A 19,060-nucleotide genomic window follows, 5' to 3' on the forward strand; every position below is an offset into this window, starting at 1 on the left:
AACCTTAAAGTTAGGTCTGGACTAGACCATTTAGGTGGCAGAAGCTTCATCTTAGCTGCTTTACAGGTGAAATAATGTTCAGTTGCCTGAACTAAGCTTGCTGCTGGAGCACAGAAAACATCACAGGAGGTGAGATTTAGGGTGCAGTGAGAGAGGGGGCTTAAGAGGCAGATTGCTCTGTGGTGCCACTACAGTGCCTTGAGATCAAGTGTCTGTCTCCAGTGAAGTCACAGGTTGGATGATGGGGGTCTGGGAAAGGCCACGGTGGCGGCCACAAGTTAAGTGTTTCTCAGAAAAGCAAATAAAACCAAGACCCTGAAGAAAAGTGTTTCCAAGACAACACACCCAAAGCTCATTGCTCCCTGGAGCATTTTATTCAGAGGGGTTCAGTGGTGGGGTGCTGCAGAGATGCCAACCTCACTGCTTCCCGATTGGCCCACACAATTTCATGAATGAGGAAATCAGTCTCCTGTTCCACCTCTGCGTGGCGGAGATCAAGCTCAGTCAAAGTCTTGTTGTTTGCCAACCCTTCAAGCAGCTGCTTCCCACCATCCTGCAAAAGGATCAGAGGGGATGGTTAAAGGGGGACATCCAAAACAGAAGCATATTGCTCCTTTTCCCTCCTCCTCAGGGCAGCTTTTGCTGCTACCAGTGTGAGGTCCATGAGATGGTGCCAAAAGGGATAAAAGCCTCCACCCAGGTCTGAAATGTTGCTTAGAGGCGAAGTGCAAAGAAGGAGTGTAACTTAATGCAGCTCTCTGTGACATGACACATGCTAATGACTCCCTCTGGGTACCATGTCAGGAGTTCTCAAGCTCATGCTGGTTAGTAACACATCTGGCAATGATAACCTGAGAGGAGTCTGCTCCCCCCTGTCCCCCTGTTCCCAGCTTACTGCTGGCTGGGCACAAATGGATTAGAGTGCTGTTCCTCATCTTGGCAGTTGTGAGAGCCCCAGAACTGGCAGTTTTCTGTCTGGATGCCATTTCCCAGGCTGGGTTGGCTTTCCTGAGAGGAATATCTCAGGAATGGAACTGAAGACCAGCCTTCATGAGACAGAAAATGTGATGTAGCCTTAGGGAGGCAACCCACTCAGAGGCATTTCCCCCCCATACATGAAGCACTGTATTTAGGGATGTGAGAATTTGAACTTTTTTATGCTGTTGCTATTCTCTTCCAGGTACCAAATACACCTCCTGCCCTTTCTCCTCCATCCAGATGGCCCCCTGATCCCAACACCCCGCCTCTTCTCCCTTTTGCCGAAAAGGGCAGAGCAAAAAGGACTGGGAAGAGGTCTCTCTTTAATGGGCTACAGAGGTCAGAATTGAATGCATCTCTAGCAAAACCCCCAGTTTTCCCAAAGATAATACTACCAGCCACCATTTGGGCTGCCATGGAACTTCACAAATGGGTAACAGGACAGCTCATCAGAAGGAAGATTTGAAGCACAGAGATTATTATTTACTAAACAAAAATCCTTCTATCCTTTCCAACCTTTGCCCCCTTCCATCATTAAACTCAAATGGGTTTCCACATCCAGGACTATAAAACTCAAAACTCACAAAAGGTTTTCTGCCATCAAATCCTTTTAAAACCCTTGTCAAACACATTGATGCCAATATTCCTGCCAGCAGGGACAGCTGGTCTTGCTGTCTCTTTATTTGACAGTGAGAATAATCGAGGCAGCACAGAAAGTTTAAAAGCCAGCATGATTGCTTTTGGCTGTCTAGTTTCAGATTTCTAAAGCTCTTTTTAATCAGCAGAAGAGAAGCGGTCTGGTTTGTGGGCATGTTGCATACTGCAGCTCTTAGGGATGTAGTAAGATCTGTGGATGTTCTTCTGTCTAGAAAATGTAAGGCTATGTTTTAGGAGCCACTTACAAGTACACAGACATGACACTCCTGACCCACCGCACCGCTCCCAGGCCACAGGGTGAGTTAAAGAAGCTCAACAACCAAGCCAATTTTCTAACACTCTCCTCTGAGCCTATGATGGACAGGAGAAATTCTGGGAAGGGTGACACTATCTGTGTGCTGCTGAGTGACAGATGGCACAGCAGATCCAAAGCACAGAGGATATGCATGAGACCCTCATCTCATGCTGCCTATCATTAACTACACTCACATGTGCGAAGCGTCTGTGATTTTTCCCAGACATGCTTCCTGGTTTTCAGTTTCCTAGGGGGAAAATCCCTCTCTGCTCAAAAGCCCAAAGCCTCAAAGACAGATTCAGCCCTATGAACAGAGCTACATGTAACAAGTAAGGTAAATGCATTTTCATGCAGAAAAGGTGTCCCTCTCTTTCCTGACATCTGCTACAGTCTCTTCCCTGCTCACAACTGATTATTATCATAGCAAGAATGCAAAATGAGGGATGCATTTGCCTCTGTGGCTTTGAGACAGGCTCAAGATCTGTTTTGCAAAGCCACCACAAAGGGTCACAGACTGTGGCAGAAGAGGCTTCTCTTACCAGCCCCAGGTGGTTGCATGAGAAGTTGATGCTCGTCAGAGTGGTGTTCTGAGCCAGGACCTGGGAGAACACTGCTGCAGTTGGCTCTGACAGGTTATTACTTCCCAGATGGAGGCACTTCAGGCTGGTGTTGGTCAGCAGGGCACGGCCAATCGCCTCCCCGCCTTTGTCCTCCACGAAGTTGAGGCGCAGATTCAGGGAGGTCAGGGTGGAGCTCTCAGCCAGGCCTTGAGCAAGAGCCTGAGCCCCCAGGTGACAGATCTGGTTGTTACACAGATTAAGGATTTCTAGTTTGCTGTGGCTGATCAGCTTGCCAAGAGCTTGTGCCCCGGGGTCCCTGATGAGATTGTGGGACAAGTCCAGCTCCAACAAGCAAGGGTGATTCTGCAAGTTACGGGCCAGGAGCTTGATCTTGTCATCATCCACTTTGCTTCGTGTCAGCTTGAAAACCTGTGGGTATAAAAACCAGGGTCACTACAACAGCCAAGGCTTTGGACTGAGCTTTGTACAAGATCATCATGGAGTTAAACCTATGATCCACCAGACAGGATTCATCTCCATTCACTTCAGACACCTCTAGCTAGCAGGCTCAAGTATTTGCTTTCCTAGTGGGCTGATACTTCCAGCAAGCAGGGTGTGTTACTGATGTCCCATGCCTATTCTAGGGAAAAAGGGTTTGCCTCCTGGAAATGCCTGTTCCTCTCCTCTGACTGCACAAGATCTCTTACTGGGGGCTAAATTAAAGAAAGATAAAGCTGTCTAAACATCTGCAGCAACTAGCAGCAGAACCCAGCCCAGATCACAGTTGAACCTGTCTGAGTGAACGAGTGCACCAGTGATAAGCACAGTACAATGTCCTGTGTGCCTGGGGCATCCTGATAGCCACAAGAGAGGTGATTTCTCTTCCAGAAAGAGAAATATTTCCCAAAGCATGAGAATCTGTGGGGAGTTCATCCAGCTTACTCTGGCTCCACTCTGGATAGCAATGCCCACTGATGTTTTGGAGGGGCTGAGTATCTGCACTGCAGTTGCCACAGAGCTGAAGATACTGTTAGTTCTCAAGGGGATAATCCCTCATTGCTCTAAAGGAAGTGTGTTTCCCCATGCTATTCTTGGGGATCTTTGCTCCTCTGGGAGAGGCTGGCATGCATTTACTGAGCAAAACTACCAGAAACTCCTTATGAAAACTTCCCTCTGGACTTTTCCTCTCCTGCCTCCCAGAACTATATGAGGAGTTAAAACAGTGGAGTGCTGCTGCTTCTTAGGCTACAGGCAACAAGTTTTGGGGGAGCAAAACTTGATCACTGATCCCCTGACAACCCATTCTAACAAGGACATGGCAGAACAAGGTACTCAGCACTAGGCCAGCAGGTTAACATCTCTGCACTCTCTCAGTCTGTAACTTGCAAAAGGAAGGGTGGTACCAGCAAGCAGAACTGGTCCCTGTATTTCTATCCACAGGCAATTTGAAGATCTATCTGAGGCAGTAAGGTTCAGTTTGGGGTATATTACTTTCAAGTTACGGCACATCTTCACGGCAGCAGCCAAGTTGGAGCAGTCCAGCTCAGTGAAGTTAAAGAGGTTCCACTCAAAGTTCATGCCACAGCTCTTCACATCATAAATGAGATGAAGCTCTTCAAGGTGAGGGAGAGCAGTAATGAGCTCTTTCAGATCGTAGTGACGCATGTAGCCCTCACTAATTTCAGCATCCTCCTCTGTGTCAGAGACGTCATGGCTCTCCTCCTTTCGATCCTCCCGCAAAGGTGGCAGGAACTGATTGATCTCCAGTTTCCGCACGTATTCTTTGCAGAGCGGGATGAGCTCTAGGACCTGCTCGGGGTCTGTGGTGTTAGGGATGATAAACTTCAGAATGTTCTCCAGGTGACGTTCAAAGAACATCCGTTTCCAGCTGTCTCCATAGTTGGAGACGTCACACACTTGCCAGCGCTCCATACAGCACCTCTTCCAGTACTCCTCATGGCTTACTGTGTTGGCAGTCACAGTGAGTGGAAGGCTGGTGGAGAGCTTCTCCACCACCTTCTTTTGGTGCTCAGGCAGAAGATTGCTCAAAATAGGGTTTTCTGGAAGAGATAAAAAGAATGAGAGGTTGGTCTGGGCATAGGAACAGTTGCTGGCACTATGGTTCTGCCCGGGCCCCCAGCTGTGTGCCTATGCCCTCCCCTCTGCTGATACTGGCTCTCTCTTTGGTTGCCAGAAGCTGGAGCACAGAGCTAAGTTGGCAGAACACATGCAGGATTCATTTGTACATTTCCATTTATGATTTCTAACTTTTACAATGAAACATCAGTGCAATTTGGTTTACTCTCATAAGATTTGGGAACTGCGCCAGACACTGAGCTCCACATTTAAACTTTGTTTGAATGCAGCTTATATTCAGGGCAGGAATTCTGCTCCCAAGAGAACTAATTCAGCTTTACAGTGATGGGAGAGCTTGGACTGCCATTTGCTGAACTTTCTCCCTTTTGGTTTCTAAGCATATTGAAGAACAGTATTTGAGAACAACTGTGTGCTTTTCATGCAGGTCCTTGTGCCTATTTATCTTAATTCAAGCATCGGTCTCACCTCAAATTGATTCCTGTTCCTTTTTGCTGAGGCACACTCCTAGCTTTTACATCCACCTTGCTTAAATAAAAATTTTGTTTTCCCAGGTACTCTTTCCCCTGAGTCTCTTTCCCAATGCTTGCCCTAAGTTGTCTTCTCTGTCACAGCTGTCTTCTCTGCTGGAAGTTCTTTGTGCCCAGAAATGCCAGAGAAAAACCACGTGTACTCACGCCATGAATATTTGGTCATGTGGACACAGTTGTGTTGAGTAACATAAATCATTAGTGAAGAAACTTATCTGTGCATGGGAAACCAGATTATGAAACACAAAGTGGGATTAGCTTTATAGTTCCCTTATTTCTGGGGCATTCCCTTCCTAAGGACACTGACAGTTTTACCACAGCCTCTTCCTGGAGTCTGTTTTCCAGTGTCCCACAGCTGACACTGCGGTGACCTTCTCTGCAAAGTCCCATGACACAAGCAGAGGCAGGACACGTATGGGCAGGGCTGGGCTAGCTTCACTCAGGCTCACTCAGGCCCCAGACTGGGCAAGGTGCAGCCTCCCAGCTCAGGTAACAGCATGAGGGTCCCCATGAAAACGAGCACACTGCGTTTATGTGTGCACAGTGCAGGTCCAATGCAATTGGCATCAAACTGACTGATCAGGCTGCTGGGACTGCAAGGTTGTCCCAGCTCAGACCCTCAAGTACCTTCAGCTCCTGGCATAAGGCAGCACTGAGCTCCTCTGTACTGTCTTACAGTCCCAGTGTGGACATAGCCTTAAAACTATCTTTGGTCTTTGCTGCCACTTCACTGAGTCAGCCAAAAAGACAGGCCCTTCTTCTCCCCCTCCCAGTCAGTTCTCAGATGAGACACGCTTCTTCTGTTTTACTGTGTTTCATCAGTCCACCTGCTTCAAAAGCACATTCCCTGCCTGAGGATATAACTTGTCACATCACCACCAAAAGCCATGGAGGGGGGCTGAGCCTGTGAGTACAATACTGAGATGATAGCTCCTCTGGGCAGGAGCAATTTTGCATCTCTTTGTACATCACTCAGTACAACAGGGCTCCATCCTCGAGCGCTACCCTAATGTCTCTATGAATCAAGAGCAGGAAACAGCAACTGCACAGCCCCAGTCATGGTTGAGGTGAGTCCAGAAGAGCATGGATGGAAGATGTGATAGAACAAGGTCAGTACAGAGTCACATCCTGAAGTGCAGCCCAGAGGGCTACAGCCATCCCTGGAGTGTACAAATACATACTTAGCAACTAAACAGTTTGTTTAACTGGCTGCCCCAGGGGATATTTCTGCCCCATCTATTCCTTTGGCAGGGCTGGGTGCCACACTGCCTTTCTGATGCATCTGCCTGCCTTGTTGACCCTCTGTTCTCTGGGACTGACCCTCTCTCCACGTGTCCTAGAGTAAATGTGCTCCCACTTACTTTCAAAATTGTGAGCAATGTGCTGGAGGCAGAGCTCCGTGAGGTGGGGGACAGTGACCAGGGACCAGCTGAGATCCTCAGTGATGCAGCGGCGTGTGTAGAATGAGTCACCAGTGAGGCTGGCCCGAGGTGGACATGGTGAGGGAATGGATCTGTTCTTGTCACCAGCTTCTGGCTGCTGCATCCTTGCTCAGGACCTACTTCTGCTTCAGAAGAAGCAAGAGGAGAATTGCTTGAGAGTCACCACTATGTGGTTACCTGCAAAATAAAAAGGCAGCTTTAGAAAGTAGCTAGCAATATTAATGGTCAGCTCACGCTTCTCTCCTGTAACACACTTGCCCCTTTGCCTGCCTCCTCTGCTTTGGACTGGAAGCACTGCAGCCAAACAACTATTACTCAGCTTCATCTTTTTACCCTGCCCGGTGCAAAGAGGTCTCTAGGCACCACATGCAATAATGAGATAATAACGTGGTGTTAATTCAGAGTGCTGTTGAAGAGGATGGACAGGAATTGATTGTTTACTGTCTTTTCCAATAAAAGCACTAGGGAAAGCTGGCAGGAGCTATGCTTAAAGCAAAGGGTTCTTCACACAGGATGCAGTTGAACTGGGGAATTCCTTGCCACAGGTTGCTGTGGATGTTAGGAGTCTGCAGATTCTAAGAAAAGTCCATGATAGAGAAACCCTTTGAGAATGATGAAATACACCGAAGTCATGTGGCTCAGTGTGAGCAGCTGAACACAGCTGGAGGTGGGGAGAATGCTGGAGGAAGGAACACACACTTGCATTGTTTTTCTACTCTTCTCCAGGTGTCTGTTTCTAGCCACTGTCAGAGATGGGCCAGCTCTACCCTGGTTTGATCCAGTATGCTTGTTCTTATGACTCTCTAAAGACAGATGCTTTACAGATGAATACATTTAAGTGTATTCTTTTCCTGCTTTTCTCCATTATTCTCTGGCTGGACTCCTTCCAAACATCCATTAACTGATGAGATGGGTCAGACCTGTTCAGACCACACTGAGCCTAAGCAGATATGAGCTAAAAGAACCAGCCTGGAGCAGAAGGAAGGATGCCTGGTCCTATTAACTTTGCAGAGCTTTCCCAGACCGAAGTTTTCCATTTGCTGGTTCCTAATCCAACCTCAAGGCCAGCGCTCTCAGAATCCCACACATATGGTTATTGCCTGGAAGTCCTAATGGTTCTCTAACCAGCCAGTCTGAAAGAGGCAGAAAAGACACCAGGAAGGAATCATCCACTTGAGTTCTGAGTTCTACAAGAGCATCTAAGTCCGGTGAGCATCCCCCAGGGCATACAGAGCCATGCTGATCCTTACTGGGGCAAACTGGACTTAACAGGGCTGCAGCACAGGGATGAGCAGTTACAGGCTGCAGGACACCTAAAAGAAGCATGAGGCAGAGGTGGATAGCAGTGTCAGAGGTGAGAAGACCTTCCTGCAAGACCAAGAGGATATCTCAGGGCAGTGGTGGCCTTGTGCACCATAGGGTCAAAGGATCCTGTGGAAGGATAACTGCCATGTAGTATCTTTGGCCACCATATCCCTCACCTGAAGGGTGGTTTGATCCCAACCAGCTCCCCCTTTGTGAGGGATGTGACCCAGACAGTGGTCCCTAGATGAACCACCTTAGTCCTTCCTTCCCCTGCACAAGGCTGCTCCTTTCACCTCTGCTTTCCCAGCTGGTGCTACTTCTGCCCTCTCCCTGAAAGCTTTGGAGCTGGCTTTGCTAGTGTTACTTCCTCTGCTCCTTCCCCCTCCAAAAGGCATCGGAGGAAGGGCCTGCAAAAGAGGGAAGAGAGGAGATCTGTGAAATACTGAGGTCTAGAAGAGAGGAGCAAATGATTCATGCTGTAAATATGTCAGCAAAGGCTTCTTCAAATGCACTTGAGGCAGGCCTGAGAGGAACAGTCAGGAAAGGGTGGAGATGGCAGTGGCAGGGCATTCTCTGGGCCAAAGCAGGAGGATGAAGGATGCCAAGGACAGGGAAGCTGTATTTCCTGGGAGGCAGTAGTGTACAGATGACAAAGGTAAAGGCTGTAGAAAAAGGGAGCCTGATCTGATGAAGAGTGGAAGCAGAAAGAGAAGGAATGGGTGATAAGCAGCTGTGAGGATGCTGGGAATCCTTTTCCTGCAAAGGTCTTTGTGCCTATGGAAGTTGCTGTAATGATGGGTCACCTTTCAGGGGGAAGAGACTTGATTCTCCACAGCACACTAACCCAGATTAAACCCAGCTCCTGGTGCTCGATGGACTTCCATGGAAGGGCAAAACACTGCTAGAAGGCAATGAGGTGGCATTAGTAGAAGTGACTGGGAACATAGTTTTCACCTTGCTCAGTCCTTTGTCCTATTCAAAAAGCATCTGTGTCATTTTGTCCCCCAGGCCAATCACAGCTGATTGGAGCTTCTGATGGCTTTCCTGACCTTTTGGAAACAATCATTAAAAGGCAGCTGTTCGGGAGAGCCAGTGCAGCATTGGTGGCCTAGGATTATTTCCTGTCTGTTCCAGCAGATGATGAGATTGCCTGTTTACCAATGGCAGGTTGATTTTCAGAGGGTAGGTAACCTATGGCACATGCAGGGCTGCTAAATGGGCTCCAAGAGTCCAGGCAGGAGAAACAGCTGCCCTTAGGCAGTGCTGCCCAGGCTGCTGAGAGGCTTTCCCTTGATCTGAGCCCCAGAGCAAGTCAGCTCAGCTGACTCCACCATGCCCACTTGTCATTCACTATGAAGCCAACAGGAGCAAGGCTGCAAAGCATCCAAATCTACCCCATGCCTGTGGTGCCAGGTCTGAGCCACTGCTCCCAGTACATCCATTCCCACCACACCAGCGTGGTGAGCACAGCTGCCACGTGCCCTTAGCACCAGGGAATGGCCTCCTTCACTGCTCACCCCCTCTGCCTCGGCTGTGGGAGTCTCACCCAGCCAGAGCTGAGACTCTAAGCCAGTTTCCTGAGCCAGGTTTGCTAAGCACGTATTTAAACACAGGGGTAGCACCGTAATTCACTATCAATAAACCAAGTCAACGCTGTTAATGCATGCTCCTTCCCACCCACTCTGCATACACATCTGTCACCTATCCTAAAAAGGCTTTATTAGATAATATACAATGAACAGAGACATGTAGTAAATTCCCAGTTTTTGTCATTTAACACCCAGATCACACTGAAAAGTAAATAATGCTTGAACTTCTTAAAAAAAATGAAGGAAATCATGCATCCCTTCCCCAGGAGGAACTGACAGAAATCTACTCACACAACCAAATTATGCTGCTACTAACATGTCTTACAAACCTTCTTCAGCTACACCTGTTTTGATCTGGAAATAAAAGATTTTTGCTTTTTTTATTCACACCAAATCCCCGAGAGACCAAAAAAAAAAAAAAAAAAAAAAAAGCTGCATAGAAACTGGTGACCTTTGGCTGATGCTTCTACCAGGATTACAGAGATTCAAAAAATGGAACAACAGTAAACACTGTGCTTACTGGAGAGTTTGTAAGAGCAGGATAAATTATTTTTGATGGTGGTTATGCCCCAGCCAAGACTGTATTTGCACTGAAGCTCTGGCTGCCCATTAATTGAGGAAGCTCTTATGCCACTGCAGCAGCACCCTGAAAATGCCAGTTGTTCTGCAGGTGTGCTGACCTTAATGCTGTTACCTGTAGTCCAGGCAAGTGATCCTGAGTCTGGCTAACACCACTGATCCCACTGACAGCTGTGGGGATTTGCTATGCTCTGTGGCACCTCCAAAAGCGAGTGCTAAGAGTGCATTAGGACACCGTGTTGTAGGCTAAGCCCGGGCCTCAGACACTGCAATGGGCTTTGAGATATAAAGAAATTTGTCTGTAATGGGAGATTGGGCAGAGTGAGGCCAGCTGGCCGTTAGGGAATTTGGTTAATGTCACCACTGTAATCCTGGCGGTGTGAAGGGCCAAGACTGTGGTCCTGCATCTCTGTCAGCATGACCTGGGAAGCGCCGCTGCCCCAGTGGGATGTCAGAAAACCAAAAGCCCTTTCGGGGCTGAGCCCTGCCCACCGCAGCCCGGTCACTGCGCGCAGCTGGCTCTGCCGAGCCGGCCCCCGGAGGCTCGGAGAGGGCTCCCTTCCCCAGGGGGCAAGGAGAACGCCTGGCTGCCCCGCCGGCCCCACCACCCAGCTCCGTGGGATGCCGGCCCTGCGCTCCCCCCTGCCAGCCAAGCTCCGCTCCAGGGACCCCGAGAGGGACGGGAACTCATCGGCGCGGCCGCTTCGTTACGGGTCAGACCTGCGAACCGCCGGGCAAGGGCCGCTCACGGGCGCTGGGCGTCCCCAGACCTGGGAACCGCCGGACAAGGGCCGGGGGCGTGAAACGCGCGGGTCCCTCCCGGCACCTGGGCCTGGGGGATTCGGCTGCCGGCTCTGTCCTGCTGCTGCGGGTCAGGGAACGGAGCAGGACCAGGACCAGCCCGGCCCCTGCGCTCGCCACCGTCGCTGTCGCCACGGACGCGGCCGTTACCGGGGCGGGGCTCTCGCGGGCCGCGACCCCCGGCCGGGCACGCGTGGGGCTCGGGACAGCCGGGCCCGGTGCGCGGCCCGGTGCGAGCCAGGCCCAGGCTCCGCGGCCGCTGTCACACACAGGGCCTGCCCGCCGCCAGGGCATGCGGGGCGCCAATACCCAGCAGGAAGGCAGAGGGACGGGATTTGGGATGGGCTCCCCCGTCACCCCGCCCCGTGAAGCTGCTGAGAGTTAGTGCCCTGGGGAGTTGGAGCCCCCTTTTCCAGCACAGAGGAGATGTGTGAGCTCACCAGCGTGCTCCAGGAGGGCTGGGTGGGGAGGGAGCATTTGCCGAAGTCCCGGACGCTCCTGCAGCAGTAGCTGCTGCTGTGGCATCATGGAAAGAACGGGGTAAGGTGTGCAATGCGAATGGTTTGGTACCAGTCAGCATTCAAAGCATGAATACATCACTATCCTCAAGATACCAGTTTCCTTGCATGTTTGTATGGCTACAGGTACGCTGTCTGTGCCTGAAATGGACTTGCTTCAAGGCCATATATTTTGGGGCAGATGACATCAAAGTCAGGTTTGAGGAGGAGGAAAGTAAATCTGAGAACTCCACTGATGGCAAGAAGATCTTGGTCCATCTGCTGCATGTTCTCCTTGACCTGTTCATTTTTAATTCTGCTGTTAAACATCCTCTACAGAGGTGGGGAAAGACCAGAATCCTCATCAAGACAAACATCATGCTGTGGAATATAAAGAGTAAACAAGGAGATGAAAACATGCATCTCCTCTTTCCCATTTCTCAGATCTAAGCATTGCAGTATTTGCCAGGGTATTTCCAGCCTGAGAGAGGTTTTTCTTTCACTCCTTTGGAATGCTGATGTAGCGGGCACAAGAGGAGTGCAGCCAGCCTGTGCCCTGTGGGAGCATACATAACACTGGTGCCAGCTCTCATGATAGTCCTGCAAGTCCCATAATAGCTGGCAGTTTTAGGAAGCTGTGCTGACTTTCATATAAAATTTACCTCCTGGTCATGAAGAAGATGTTAAAAGCATGATCCCAGATCACCCCAAAGGCTCAGCAACAAAACAATAAATGCAAAGAGGCATAGATTAAAAAAAAAAAATGTATCAAGACTCTGAGGCTTCCTTTGTGAATTTCAAAGATGGAAAGTTAGACCTTGGCAGCAATGTACTTCTTTTTCTAGGTGTGGCCTGATTCTGTCACTCAGCTCCCCAGAAGTCATTGACACTGCCTGTGAGTCAAGCTGGTGTTTAGCACAGTGGGGTAGTCAGAAGTTTTGCAAAGCCCTTCTCAAACGCTGGCCTCACACTGACCATGGGACTCCTGGGTCCATGTGTTACTCCTGGGAACATATCTCCAGGGCTTTTGAGACCTTGAAAAGCAGAAAAGAGAGCAACATAAAGTCAGAGATATTTTCTCTTGCACTGATTTCCATGCACACATTCAGTCAGACTCCTGAATTGCAAAGGAGGTAGCCAAACCAGATCCACAGAAATAGCACCCCTGAGTTGCCTGCATAACAGTGATCAATTTCTGAGCTGAGCCTTCAGCAAGCCATCAACACTGAGGTTTTTAGCCCACCTCATGGACAATATAATTTAAATGTCACCTTTTGGAGACTTCACAGTCCAGCAGAGTTCAGCCGTGTCTACCCAGTCATTGACTCCCAGAGACAATAGTGCCCAATATTGCAGTCAGTTGTCAAAATGGATGCAATCAGGTGTTGAATCATATGCTGAAAAGAAGTAGTGGTAGTCCAAAAATAGCTATGTTAACTCTTTCTGTACCTTAGCATTTATTTCCATGAGTGTAGAGATTAGTGTTGTTCCCAGCGGAGTGTGCAGTGGCATTTGCTCCTTAAATGCTGTGGAGTAGGGATGCAGGGTAAAACATTGCATCCATTCCCATTCCCATCCCCACTGCTGAAGCTGAAAGTGAGGATGAGGGACAGTGCTGCTTCCTGGCCCCAGTGACTAAGGCACTGTCCTACCAGCAGACCCCAGGTGCCCTCTGTATCTCTCCAGCTACCAGCTCTCAGATTTCCCCTAGACAGCACCTCTGATGGTGTTGTGCATTATCAGCTCTGCCAGCTTTGCCTGGAGTTGGAGGACAGTGTAACAACAGTCAAACCTCATATCACAACAAATAAATTGGACAGGAGTCAGGTCTTGCAGTGCCTTCTATGGGAGGAACACATCCCACAGAGGATCTTCTGCTGCTAATGTGAAGATTTGGGAGCTGTTCTGGAAACAAAGCTGTGGCTGTAGGGTGACAACCTTTCTTAGTGTCCCAGCATGACTAGAAACATTATCCTCCCTGGCTTTGCCCAGACACCAACACATCCTGCAGCCAAGCATTTCTCCTCTACCTCTTCATCTTCCTCTCCCTCTCCTTCTCTCCAGTTACACCAGGACCAGCTGTCTCTTCAGGGACTGCAGGAACACATCTGGTGAGCTTTCTGCCCACAGCGAGTAGCAGGCTGTTTGTTTGCAGTGGCAGCTGGAGGTAGAAGGAGTGAAAAAAAACCCTCTCTATGCATGTGTCCTCCTGGTCAGCTCTGCTAGTGCATCTCCTGCAGCCTGCAGTGTCCTCACATCACACCATGATGGCCAGAAGTCACCACAGCAGTCCAGGATAACATTTCATTTGAGTGCTGTGCTCCATGTGGGGCAGCCTCTCTAGCTGATGCCTGCAGCGAAGCAACCTCCATCTGTCAGATGTGGTTCATGTCTCCATGGGGAAGAACCATGGGCACAGCTGAAGGTCAGGTTTGAGAGGAGCCTGTTGGTGTTTGATGTCTGCCTGACACCAAAGGGATTCACGAGGGTAGGAGCCAGTGAGGTTTGTCCTCAGCACTGATGGAGTCCTCTTTCATGAATGGCTTCTACCCTGTCCTGGGGGAGGCAGCAAAACAAATGACATCCTGGAAAGAGGAAAACTGCCCCTCTACAGCCAGTGCTGAAGGATGGGGGAGCAGGATGCTCTCTGGGCTGCTGCTCTCCCAAAGCTTTCTGCTCTCCCTGGGTCGCAGCAGGAACCATGCAGCTGCTGGCAGCTATTAATAGATGGGGAGAACGTGGGCTCTTTTTCCTACTGCTTCCTGGGATGAATGGTAATTACCCTTAATGAGACTGGATTTGGTTCTACCTCCTACCTTCCAGCCCCCTTGCCTGTGCTGGCAGGGAGAGCCCAGCCCATCTGCTGCCTGCACTGGCTCTGTGGGGAGCAGAGCTTGGCAGCAGGAGTGGAGGCTCATCTCCCCAGGACATCCCCCAGGCCTTGCTCGTGGATGCTGGGCTCAGGGCAGGAGGCAGAGCCTGCCAGCTGACAGGCTGCAGCAGCTCCCCTCAGCCTGGCCTTTCCAGTGCACACAGGAGCCCCGTGGGGGGCTGAGATAAATCACCACAGGCTGAGGGTGCAGCTGGCTTGGATGCTCTCTCTTTGAGATTAATTAAAGAAACAAAACAGGGGAATAAATAATCAGGGAATCTGACCTGTTGCCATGGTTGGCATCCCCATCATCATGCGTCACACCAAGGTTTGTAGAAAGGGGTATCCTTCCTCCCTTGCTGGTGCAAAACCAGCCCTAGAGTATTCCTGGAGTTGCCCCCACATCCCCACAGGGCACAGTCTAGCTGCCATTGGGTTAACCAGGGTATCACCTGAACAAAGCCATGCACAAGGGGGATGGTTTTGTTCTTCTCACACCACTGTGCCTCTGGCCTGAACTCTGAAGCAGGAGGGTTTCCTTCATTCATGTAACTTCAAAATAATACTGATAAATAGTGCAGGAGGTGTTTTCTTCATCCACTGGAAGGCTGTGCCTCCTAGGAATCACCTCCAAGTAGATGGATGCAAATGTTAAATCTTTCTTGTACAACCCAGACTCTGGCTCTGGGGTAGGATATCCTCTGCATTAGTGTTTGCCCAAGATGCTTGGTAAGGCTTCACTTCACAACCCACCTCTGTGCTGTTCTTCCCACCTGGACAGCCACAATGCCTCAATGACTCTTACCACTCCCTGAAAACTTAGATTTTTCCTTTCTTGGTTCAGCTTAGCATCTGGTAACACTTTAAACCATGGGAAACTCTTCCCTTCACTGACCCTTGCTGCTTGCAGGCAGGGCAAGAGGTAAAAAGACTACCCCATCTGGCCAAGCTGAAACTTCCCAGGCAAGACAGTTCATTTGCCTCTTAGTTTTTAATTAGTTTTTTTCCAGATCATATGTTTTCTTGACTGAATCAAAGAAACCTTCCTGCAGGCAGGATGTGTGATCTGTGCCCAGGGACCTACTGGTTCCCATTTGCAAACCCCTGCCTCCTTGCTTCTGGAGCCCTCTCTTTTTCCCTCTCACCGAGATCCCTCACACGTCAGACCAGAAGTTTCAAGTCCCTCTGCCGACTCCCACTCAGCCCCTTGTGTTGCATCCAAGTGCCAGATGGCACTCTAGGATCGAGAAGGAGCTGTGCCAGGCTCCCCTCCCTTTCTCTCCACCCTTCAATCTAGGGAAAAGAGACAGAGAAGCAGCACAGCCAGATTTCAGGCTGCCGTGTTTGTGTCAGCTTCTGTGGTCTTCAGCCCCACTTCCAATGGGATTGACATGGGAGGTACTGGCACAACCCTGGAGCAAGGGGTGCCAGGGAAGAGAGGACCTACTCTGAAGCTCCCCCCTGTGCCCAGCTCTGTGTTATAATTAACAACCAATGCCGAGGACACAACCACATCCACTGCTTCCTCCATGCTCCCCCAGCCCTGCTTCTTTCTTTTCTTGGTGGAAAATTTCTTGTTTGTCTGGGGTTGCTCACCAGCACTAGGTTACTGCCTGCAAAGGTCTGCAGGTCTGAAGGTTTAGCAAGCTCCTCTTGGGCAGGACAAGTGCCCAGGCCCCCTCTACTGAAATGAGGAGGAGGAGGAGAGGAAAAGCAGAGCAGCCCTGCCAGACTGTGGATCACAGAGGCTGTGGGCAGCAGAAATATCCTGTTTGTGAGTCCTGCTGGGAGCATGGGGTTGTGTTTGGACAGCAGAAGGAACTTGGGGAGGATGTGATCAGATATTCCCAGCCTTTCTGCTTCAGATAGCTGTGTTAGCACACTGCCTGCTGCTTTTGGCTCAGAACTGGCTGGCCCCTTGAATAAACCCTCCTTTCCTGGAGGGACTCTGGCACTTTTTGCTGGCTCTTCTTGATGCTTAGAGATGGGCATCTCCATTAGTACTGCCTCAGCTCTAGGGTCTCAGCTGTCACTACTGTGTCACAACAATCCCCACAAGTCCTGTCCCTGGAGCAAGTGTCTCCTCACTGCCAGGTTGCTGTCACTCAGCTCTGTGGAGGGGATGAGGAAGACATGACCCTTAGTAGAGTCCAGGAGGAGACATGCAGAGAAGATATGAGATGCATCCTGCTGCAAGAGGCCTGGTGATGAGGGAGGTGATTAATATAGAAACACTGATCACTGAGGTTCTGCTAGCCTTCCTCCTCAGTTCCTGGTGAATGGGGTGCTGTTGTGTTCTTGCCATGGATGCCAGCTGTGGCCAGCTTCCCTTGGCTATGCTGGTCACATTCTGCCCTGCCCTGTCCACCTGGCTGCAGGGCTCTGTGAAAGGGAGATGTGGCATCACCACTCGACCAGGCTGGCACTGGCCACGTGAGCTAAGTTGGGGTGCCATGTGGGAGAAGAGAGCTGGCTGCATATTTGCTTGGAGGAGGGAAAGCTTTTAGTAAGGGACTTCTATTTCTGTCTGGGCTTGTTGCAGACTTCACGACATTCAGAGCAGGTGTGAAGCTTTTCCCTTATCCGGCTGGGGATGAGAGTGGGAGGCTGTTTTGCAGCACTCTCATGGAGATGATCCATTGGTTTTACATTGGTCTCTTCTTTCCCACAGGATGGTCCATGATTTGCATTTTAGCTTGTGACTCTGTGTCATTCCCTTCCCTGCCCCAATTTCCACCTCTCCTTGTTGTGCTGTATTTAGATAAATCTAAGTGCTTGCAACAGTGTAGGTGCTCTAGAGGGATGTGAAGAAAGATCAGCTCCTACAGCACAGGCAGTGCACTGTGAGATTTTGAAAATCCCAGAAGAGGCAATGCATCATCCTTCCCTTGTGTGGCCACCAGAAAGCAGCTCAGAGGTCCATGGTCCTTGGTTAAATTTGAAATGAGGGCATCCTCCCTGCTTGCCTTATTTACCTTCAAGGCCAGCTGAACTGTGATATCCTTTGCAGAGGGAACAAGCAACACCCCTCACAAGTAGACACCCCTTCCCTTGGAGCCTGGGGATACTCCCTGGAGCCTGACCCATAGAAGAAGGAGAGGACTGGGAGGGTCTCAGCTGGGCTGTGTGGGCTGGGGAGGTGGGGGCTCATGGGGAAGGAGGCACATTTTCTGTCTCTCAGACCCTTGGTGTGTCTCAGGAGCAGCTCCATATAGATCTTGTAGCAGGAGTTGCAGGGCCTGGTGCAAGGCAGCTTGCAGGAGCAGAAGGGGGCCCTGTTCATCCCATGACAGCCAGAACAGCGTCGGGGCGGTGGCTGTGGTGGCAGTCAGACACTGATGGGACAGGACAGCCCGGGAGCCTGTGCGCCAAGGGCTGCTGAGTTGACACTGTCCTTTGGTGCCCTCTCCCAGCCCAGCGGAGCCCAGCACCGGTAGGGCTGTGGAGCTGCCAGCTGCCATCACTGTCCCTCCAGAGCCATGCTCTGTGACAGATCTGCTTCCTGCTGCTGTGCCCAGCTCCCAGGCACCCCCTGGTCTCACTGCAGGGCATGGGGGCCATGGCAGAGCCACGGTCCCCTTGGTGTTCCCTTGCAGGGCTCGTCTGATGGAGCAGGGCCCCAAAGCATCGTGCTGTGTGCTGGGGGAAGCTGGGTGCACGCTGCCAGATGCCCCCCCTGCAGCTCTCTGCCACCACCTCCCTGAAAGTCTCTGCTGTGTCTGCAGCATCGCAGGCCAGCTCAGGGAGAACCACTGGGCCCCGTTGCTGCAACCAGGTTACATTGCCAAAGGGAGCTGGACTGGAATGCTAAAGGCTCAGACTGAGGCTGCTGAGCCAGGCTCTCTGGAAACCCTACACTTGAGGATTTGTTCAAGGGTCAGAGATTGCCTGATGCCTGCAGGGTGCTTTTGAACCTACAAGAACCAACCTGGAGTGCTTCCAAGGACTTTTGCAGTGCCAGCAATGTGCCAAGCCCATCTGCTGCCTCTGTGCCTGGTCTGTCCATTGGTTATGCCCTGTGGTGCTTCCTCTGGACCAGTGTAAAGCTTCCCATCCCTGATTCTAAGTCCAGCTGTCCCCCTACGCTACCCCCAGAGCTTCTGGCTCTGCCTGCTAGGGCCAACTCATCCTGCTCAGCTGTGGTTTTTGGCTGCACTGCTTGGTGGGTCTCTCCTTCTTCCATCTCCCTGGCGGGGTGCCCAGGGTGATGCTGCTCGCCCAGGGCTGGGAAGCCCAGCTGCAGAGCCCTCACTTGCTGTCTTTTCTGCAAAGAAATGCCAGTGTGCAAGCTCCATGTGCCCTCTGATGTGGACAGGGAGGGTCACTTCTTCCAGACCCTGCCTCAGGTAGGGACACCCCAGATATCCCAGCTTGTCCCGATGCTGCAGTGCTGTGAAAACCAGCCCCTCCTGGGGCAACCAGCTCCAGCAGGAAACTCTCCTGGCTCTCTGGATGTCCAGTCTGTTCCAGGTGGGTGATTCCTGTGTTTCTAACAAGGCAGGGAAAGAAAATTAAAAGCCCAAGTGAGCAAAGCAGCCAGGCTGAGCCAGGAAACATCAGAAATGCCTCTGTCAACACTGGAGCTGAGGCAAGCAGGCAGGCAAGCAGGCAGCTTCTTAATTATTGATGGTGCTTATAAATAAATGCTGGGGTAGGAAGGAGAAGGTTATGACAGAGCAAAGGAGCCACTTCTGGGTGGGGGAGGGAACATGAGAACTTGCTTGTTTTAAAGGTCAATTAGTTTTGTCTCTGTTTCCCCTTTTTTCTGTAAAACTCAGTGATATTTGAGTTGGGGATTATCTTCCCTGTGCATCTTCTTCTTGGACCTGCCTAACCTGGCCATCCAGGAGTAGAGAGGAAA

General features: G+C 50.6%; 1 protein-coding gene across 2 annotated transcripts; it reads right to left on the reverse strand.

Annotated features, from left to right (window-relative positions):
* Positions 1–355: 355 nt before the first annotated feature.
* On the reverse strand, positions 356–6,885 carry TCTE1 (t-complex-associated-testis-expressed 1). Of its 2 annotated transcripts, XM_009092175.4 has the most exons (4): positions 6,476–6,885; positions 3,982–4,550; positions 2,470–2,919; positions 356–553 (listed from the first exon to the last, which is right to left on the reverse strand). In XM_009092175.4, exons 1-4 carry the CDS (start codon positions 6,657–6,659, stop codon positions 377–379), a joined length of 1,380 nt encoding a protein of 459 aa, XP_009090423.1. In that variant the 5' UTR covers positions 6,660–6,885; the 3' UTR covers positions 356–376. The 2 variants fall into 2 exon arrangements, with proteins under 2 accessions (XP_009090423.1, XP_030091284.2); XM_030235424.2 differs by lacking the exon at positions 356–553 and having other exon boundaries at positions 691–2,919.
* Positions 6,886–19,060: the final 12,175 nt, after the last annotated feature.

The sequence above is a fragment of the Serinus canaria genome, chromosome 3, assembly GCF_022539315.1.
Source record: "Serinus canaria isolate serCan28SL12 chromosome 3, serCan2020, whole genome shotgun sequence".
Taxonomy (NCBI): Eukaryota; Metazoa; Chordata; class Aves; order Passeriformes; family Fringillidae; genus Serinus; species Serinus canaria.

Excerpts from the sequence above, each read along its gene's own strand:
- TCTE1 (XM_030235424.2), bottom strand. The coding sequence starts at position 6,659 with ATGCAGCAGCCAGAAGCTGGTGACAAGAACAGATCCATTCCCTCACCA. Across the intron at positions 4,551-6,475 it reads CATTGCTCACAATTTTGAAA|AAAACCCTATTTTGAGCAAT; the intron begins GTAAGTGGGAGC and ends TATCTCTTCCAG. Across the intron at positions 2,920-3,981 it reads AGATGTGCCGTAACTTGAAA|GTTTTCAAGCTGACACGAAG; the intron begins GTAATATACCCC and ends TTATACCCACAG.